Here is an 8,321-nt window from a genome sequence, read left to right on the forward strand (position 1 = left end):
TTCTGCATCACTACCATATTATGTGATGAAAGATGCGACCAGTTCTGACGCTCTGCATCACTACCATATTATGTGATGTAAGATGCGACCAGTTTGGGCGCTCTGCATCACTAGCATATTATGTGATGAAAGATGCGACCACTTTGACGTTCTGCATCACTACCATATTATGTGATGTAAGATGCGACCAGTTTGGGCGCTCTGCATCACTACCATATTATGTGATGTAAGATGCGACCAGTTCTGACGCTCTGCATCGCTGCCATATTATGTGATGTAAGATGCGACCAGTTTGGACGCTCTGCATCACTACCATATTATGTGATGTAAGATGCGACCAGTTCTGACGTTCTGCATCACTACCATATTATGTGATGTAAGATGCGACCAGTTCTGACGCTCTGCATCGCTGCCATATTATGTGATGTAAGATGCGACCAGTTTGGACGCTCTGCATCACTACCATATTATGTGATGAAAGATGCGACCAGTTCTGACGCTCTGCATCACTACCATATTATGTGATGTAAGATGCGACCAGTTTGGGCGCTCTGCATCACTACCATATTATGTGATGTAAGATGCGACCAGTTCTGACGCTCTGCATCACTACCATATTATGTGATGTAAGATGCGACCAGTTCTGACGCTCTGCATCGCTGCCATATTATGTGATGTAAGATGCGACCAGTTTGGACGCTCTGCATCACTACCATATTATGTGATGAAAGATGCGACCACTTTTGACGTTCTGCATCGCTACCATATTATGTGATGTAAGATGCGACCAGTTTGGGCGTTCTGCATCACTACCATATTATGTGATGTAAGATGCGACCAGTTTGGGCGCTCTGCATCACTAGCATATTATGTGATGAAAGATGCGACCACTTTTGACGTTCTGCATCACTACCATATTATGTGATGTAAGATGCGACCAGTTTGGGCGCTCTGCATCACTACCATATTATGTGATGAAAGATGCGACCACTTTTGACGTTCTGCATCGCTACCATATTATGTGATGTAAGATGCGACCAGTTTGGGCGTTCTGCATCGCTGCCATATTATGTGATGTAAGATGCGCCAAGTTTGGGCGCTCTGCATCACTACCATATTATGTGATGTAAGATGCGACCAGTTTGGGCGCTCTGCTTCACTACCATATTATATGTGATGTAAGATGCGACCAGTTTGGGTGCTCTGCATCACTACCATATTATATGTGATGTAAGATGCGACCAGTTTGGGCGCTCTGCATCACTACCATATTGTGTGATGTAAGATGCGACCAGTATTGACGCTCTGCATCACTACCATATTACGTAATGTTACAGGCCCTCCTTGTTGATTACCTGTTCTAGTGATAGGTTGTAATTTTTATTTGGTCCAAAGAACTTATATTTGGAACCGCGCGTCATCTTTCAATCAGAATTTTTCATTTTTGTCCCAAGTCGAACAACTGAAATATCTTATGCAGTGCGAGGATTTGTCAACCTATGTAGCCGCAATGACACAAAATATGTTTTAGCGTAGACTTTATAACCAATGACATTCTTTCTGTATTGCTCATTTTCTAGTTAACCTCCCTGCCTATGTATGATATTGGTAGATTTTAGCACAACTGTGTTTTTACTATTATTAACCGTTTTACGGTAACAGGGTGTCTTATAGGTCCTTGTCGGACGTTGTATAACAGTGTGATATATGTGTTTATATGGTTTATTTTTTGTATGTATACATGCTAGACACTTTAATAAAAATATTTTTCTTCTTCAGTCTTCTTCTTCTCCTTATGTAAATTGCACGTCATGTAATACTCGTCTTGGTTTTTGTTCGAGATAATGTGTATTCTGTCTGGTGATTCAGTGAAAGGAAAACGTCCATGACACATTCAGTGTGTGCTGTTAACACCACTATAGTGCATTCAGCCATATAATGTTAGATGATTTATTGCTTTTTAATACATGTAACATTTCTTAAAGATAGATATGACAATCACGCCGACATGTCTGTGCCAACTGGAGGTCCACAGAGTACATTCCTCCCGTAAGCCCGACATGTCTGTACCAACTGGGGGTCCACAGAGTACATTCCTCCCGTAAGCCCGACATGTCTGTACCAACTGGAGGTCCACAGAGTACATTCCTCCCGTAAGCCCGACATGTCTGTACCAACTGGAGGTCCACAGAGTACATTCCTCCCGTAGGCATTAAACACAAAGTATTGCTAAGTCAATGGGACTGTTCCTGCTCGTCATCTCATTGGGTATTTTCTTGTGGGAATGAGTGAGTGAGTATGGTTTTACGCCACTTTTAGCACTATTCCAGCAATAACTCGGCGGGGGACACCAGAATAAATCTTCACACATTGTACCCATGTGGGAAATTGAACCCGGGCTTTTGGCATGACAAGCGAACGCTTTAGCCATTAGGCTACCCCATCGCCCCTAAGGGGAAAAAGTATTGTTGTCACCCTATGTCATGTGTGATAGTGACGTTGCTTGTAAATAATTGCTATATCATCGCCTAGATATCGTTGCTCGTAAGCTGACTTTGTATAGTATCGATAAAATATGTCTTTTTGTCTTTGTACGTGAATCTGGATGCGACCAATTTGTACTCTAAATATCGACTTTGGCCTTGCGTAATATGGAATGTTTGTCAGTTTCTCATTTCACTTATCCTGCAATGTGCTGGTGTGTCACTAAGTCGGGTTTTCCTTGGTGGGCTCGGCAAAGCTCTTTCACTATGGTCCTCGGACAATGGTGTTTCACTATGGTCCTCGGACAATGGTGTTTCACTATGAATAGTCCTGAGGAAATACTGTTTTTCTCTTGATCTGTGAAAATGCTGCTTCACTTTGGTCCTGAGGCAAAACCGTTTCCATATGGTCCTGTGACAATGTTGTTTCCCTATGGCCCTGTGACAATGTTGTATCATTATGGTCCTGTGACAATGCTGTGACACTATGATCCTCTGTCAATGCTGTGACACTATGATCTTCTGATAATGCTATTTCACCACAGACCTCATTTGGTATTACATTATGATTCTGTTGAAATATTCCACTTTGGTCCTCTTGCATTGATATTGCACTGTGGTTCTCTTGCACTGATATTGCACGGTTTTCCTCTTGCACTGATAGAACACTTTGGTTTTCGTGCAATGGTAAACCGTTATTCCCGTCACTTACTGTCACGACATCCCAGTAGGCAGGTGGCTCATTTCCTGCGACATGAACGGCGACGGTCTCCCTTGACGGAGACACAACCACTGACCAGTAATCAGGGGGGTTACTTTCGGCGCCTGATGAAACTGATGGCGTTTGTCGTCTTGTGTTTTCGGAGTGATCCAAGAACGATTTACGGATAAGGTACCTTGCCACCACAGAAAGTAAAACCAGTGCCATCATCACGGAAACGCCTATTCCTATTTTAACACCTGTTGACATCGAAGGTGCTGAAAAATGTAGCATCTAAGCATTAAAAATAAATAATATTCATATATATAATAATGTCAAAACAACGTCAAGTTAAATACATTCATCAACATTATATGTAATGTCATTAAGAAACGTAAGATATTAAAATAGAAGAAATATATATATGTTTACATTCGGGTGAAAGATGCATGGGTGGTTCTGACAACAGAATCCTATCAGGGCTAATCTTGGATTCGAACCTTTGACTGTTGACTGACTACGTGCATCGGTTGAGGCGCCTTGAGAGATAGTGTCATGAGAGAACGTTGTACTCATATCATGTTTAATGGCAGTCTGAAAGTTACAGGAACAAGTATGAAAATAGTTTGATGCCTTCCTTGTTTAACTATAAATGCGCACCGGCATACATACCCGCATCAACTCCTGTAGACACATCGCTCATCTGATCTAGGGAAAAGTTTTTTGTGCCATACCAAATATCGAACTTGAACTGGACTACGTATTGAGTCTTGGAGATGATGAAGGCTTGGTTGCGAGAAGTTGTAAGCAGTGAAGAGTCCATATCACACCACCTCCCAAGTATTTTTTGCGTCAATGTCAAACCCTGCAATGCAAACATGTTGGTCAGGCAGCCATTAAGCAAGTTGCTTGACAACGATACAAGAATCTGTATCGAAACGTTGCATCATCCGAATAAAGAAGTTGTTCATCCATAAACTTTTGTCCTTATCTGATTCTCCAGCTTCTAAACATGACAGTAAAAGAAGTTACCAGAAATGGGCTTCACACTTTGTACCCATGTGGGGCATTCGGGGTTTTAGTCATGACCCGAGAACGCTCAACCACTTGGCTATTCCATTGCCTCTTACAAAAATAACATAATCTTGCAATAAAGTCACAGAAGTGACATAATTTATAATCACTGGAATGCGAACTATTTGCAATTTACCAAATCGTATTGGAGACAACCTCCTTCACCGTAAATATACTGATATAAAAGGCCAAGTTAGTACTACTGTCGGTGTTTACGAACAAACACTGAGTCCCCTTTGTATTTCGGCCATTGAGTTGGAATGGCCGATAAACAATGTGGATAAATAACAAGGTTAATTAATCGCATTGCAATTAAGAGGTGTTGGTCTACACTTACCGTCGTGGACATCCACGTATGTCATCATACAGTTTCGGATGCTGTTCATCTTTGGGAACTGAACAATAATACAAATAGTTCCGTCTCGGTTAGATGCAGTTATTCTCCACCAACACGACACATCGCTGAAACCAGAACAATGTTACTTTCTTGCAAAGGATCATTTCATAAGTGGGTGAGTATGGTTTTACGCCGCTTTTAGCAATATTCCAGCAATACCACGGCGGGGGACATAGGCTTCACACATTGTACCCATGTGGGAAATTGACAAGTCAAAACATTGATTACACAACAGTCTCGTTTCCTGTTAACTGAGTCCCGTCCTATTGCGCAACTCAGTGCAATAATCAGTCCAGAATTTTTAGAACAATTCATTTAACTGGATACATAATTATTCGTCAGTATTATTTGATACATCTAAGCACTTGTATATTGCAACACTATGCTCCTTCTAATCCTTGCAAACACGTCGTGCAGCGTGCTCTGTCGTACAGCGAGCTCTGACAAACGGACACCTGGAAATCGTGGAAATCTCAAAACGAGGCTCTCCCGCTAGAAAAGTTTGGCGATCTGGTACGGACTTGATATCATGTCAATAACATTGTGCGTAACAGAACTACACTGAATAAGCGCAAAACACACATAACAGGTGTAACCAGGGAGCCAGTTGAATTGTGAATCATTTTACGACCTCATCAAACAGGGGCAGTCTGTGACGTCCTAGTTAAGGTCATGCTGCCTACACCTCGCCATAATATATAGAAATACGATGTTATTAAAGTTTAAAATTAGAATTTTGTTTAAATACTATTTTCCTTATGTAACAAGGCATTGGAATTCAAGGTAACCATAGTTGTTTGTGGTGTCTATTTTCACTTTCACACGAGAAGATTCGGATCGGCTGAAATGTAAGTCATTGTCTGAATAGGTCAATGAGACTCATGTTTCAGTTTGCCCGTGCTTTTGACCTGACGAGCGAACGCCTTAACCATTAGGCTCCTCACCGCCTCCATTTCAAAAGTATGTGAATGGTAACTGCAAAACTTCTATGTAACGATGTTTATGCTGTTGATCACTAGATTGTCTGGTCCAGACTCGATTATTTAAAGACCGCCGTTATATAGCTGGAATATTGCTGAATGCAGTGTTACACAGCAAACCAACAAACAGTCTATTTGTGTAACGCATTTCAACTACGCCTGTGAATAATCGAGTCAGACAAGCCAGTGATTAACGCCATGTTCAGTTTGAGTCGGCGAGTCTGACCACATGATCCCGTTAGTCTCGCTTTATGACAATCGTAGAATGCTCAAGACCAGTTCTGCGCAGGACGCAGTACATGTCATTAAAGAGGCAAAACATAACTCTTTTTTTATACTTCAATCCTGGATGACAGCGTGTATTTGGCCAGGGTGTGTATTTCATAAAACTAAATGACTGACTGAATTTGGTTTTACGCCGCTTTTAGCAATATTCCAGCAACATCACGGCGGGAGACACCAGAAATGGGCTTCACACATTGTACCCATGTTGGGATTCGAACCCGGGTCTTCGGCGTGACGAGCCAACGCTCTAACCACTAGGCTACCCCCTTTAAACTAAACACCTGCCGAACTGTGTTCGAGATATGTACACACGTTAGGCTGAAAAGATTGCTTTCTTCATCAAACAAAATAGATGTAAAGCCAGTTCAAGTAAAGGAACGCTTGGGCTATGATTCCAAAGTGCACTAACGCGGAAGAAGACTAGGCTCTTTATGTGTACACATCTGTGAAGAAAATAGGACATTTAAAAGTTTGTTTGTTTGATGGTTTGTTTAACGCCACAATTAGTAATATTCAAGCTATAATGATAGCTTTCTGTAAACAATCGAGTCTGGACCAGGCCATCCAGTGATTGGCATCATGACCATCGCTCTACGTAATTTAAATGCAATGACATGCATCAACCAGGTCAACGATCCTAAACACCCGTTCTCGTCAGTTGCCTCTTACAATAAACATGGGTTGATGAGACCAATTCTTCAGAGGTATCACAGTTTGTAAACGACGATCTGGTGTCCGCCAGTCATATTGCTGGAATATTGCTAAAAGAAGCGTAAAATTAAACTCACTTTACTGAAGGGTCTGTACATACGCCTAAACAGTGGCATGCCAAGTCATTTACTTTTATACATTTATACTACGTACTTGAAGAGGTACTAGACCCAGACGAAATGGCTGTTCCAGCATGTGTCCTTTTAATCCGAAAACACTTTTCATCTTAGAAACATTCTATTATCCATATCAATCTTGAAGTTAATGACCCAACAGAAAGAGCGAATGTTTCACTAGACAGTATGTCCGTATCAACAACATCTAGACCGAGACTTAATTGGGCAGGAGATCATAGATGGGCTTCCTATACGGGGGTGTTGGTGCGGTTCTAAAGCTGACTCTACCTACAATTGGTTGTTGTAGAATACATGCGGTGAGGTCAGTTTTCTAACCGTGGTGATGGCGACGATCCGGGAGTCGTTCCTGCATTGTTGGGTTTGTACCATACCTGAAATATGTAAACAACAGTGCGTGAGAGAGTGGGTGAGTGAAGTTTTACGCCGCTTTTTAGCAATAACCCAGCAATATAACTACGGGAGACACCAGAAATGGGCTTCACACATTTGGTGAACCGAATCAATATACATCACTTTGTTAACGGAGGTTACCCGGAAGTAAGTATCTATATACGAAATAAGGGATATATGGGGGTAACGGAAATTTCCAAGACAAATAGTACTTGATTTATGTGTTCAATATACATGATTTTGTGTACGTGATTTTCTTAACAGCGGTTACCCGGAAGTAGGGCATATACATACCAAATGACAGCTTTGTGGGGGTAACTCAAGCGTGAGGCCTGTAAGCCACGCTGTAGATATTATCATGCTTGAAACAAGTTATCACGAAACGTATACTCACTGACACAAGCGCTTACAAATAGCTGCTATAAAGAGCATAGCAATTACGAAACCAAAACCAGTTTAACAAACCACGTAACATTCTAAGGTCATTCATAAGAACATTAGGTATTACTAGTCCATACACAAGATTCTGTCAACGTTGATCAACAAGGAAGTTGGACATGATTATCACTGAACAATAACGCGAGTATCGGAAACATCAATGGAATGAATAATGCAGAGTAATGGTTGACAAAGAGACCTACCTGACACAACAAGAAGTAGGTACACTTCTCCTATCATACGTTTCTCTGGAGACATGCTAACTACAAACTCCCTCTCTTATCCTGACTGACAGCACACTGATCCTGATGGCCAATCGTGCATCATAAGCGCCCTACAATCTGACGACACGTTGCTTAATGCGGACATCAAGTTTGCTGTGTCACTGAACGCCTCAGTGGTTTCCAACCGGGTATTGTGAAATGTTGACACAGTGTTGAGTGTCGCCATACAAAACAAACTTAAATATCTTTGAGATCCACGACTCGGTCCGCCCTACATGTTTTGTAAGAAATACATTTTTTGTGAAAAGCAATAGGTTCAGTCTACTTGGGGTCTATATTGGTGGTGAAGGTGTGGTGAGTTTTGGCATTAATTGTTTGCTGATGTTGATGTGTTTTTGCTATTGTGTTGTGCTGTGATTATTTTGCTCCGCCCTATGCTGATCTCATTTGGTTTGGTTTAAACATATTTATTTTCAGAAACCTCGGTTGGTAAACAAGCATT

The 8,321-nt window shown here is 41.4% G+C and overlaps 1 protein-coding gene across 1 annotated transcript; it reads right to left on the reverse strand.

The window, feature by feature from the left end:
• Nucleotides 1–3,110: 3,110 nt before the first annotated feature.
• Nucleotides 3,111–7,983, reverse strand: LOC124285614. Its single transcript, XM_046721877.1, has 5 exons — nucleotides 7,799–7,983; nucleotides 7,039–7,138; nucleotides 4,595–4,719; nucleotides 3,856–4,048; nucleotides 3,111–3,461 (listed from the first exon to the last, which is right to left on the reverse strand). Exons 1-4 carry the CDS (start codon nucleotides 7,851–7,853, stop codon nucleotides 4,008–4,010), a joined length of 321 nt encoding a protein of 106 aa, XP_046577833.1. The 5' UTR covers nucleotides 7,854–7,983; the 3' UTR covers nucleotides 3,111–3,461; nucleotides 3,856–4,007.
• Nucleotides 7,984–8,321: the final 338 nt, after the last annotated feature.

The sequence above is a fragment of the Haliotis rubra genome, unplaced genomic scaffold (genome assembly GCF_003918875.1).
Source record: "Haliotis rubra isolate DU_JTF1 unplaced genomic scaffold, ASM391887v1 Scf364, whole genome shotgun sequence".
Lineage (NCBI taxonomy): Eukaryota > Metazoa > Mollusca > Gastropoda > Lepetellida > Haliotidae > Haliotis > Haliotis rubra.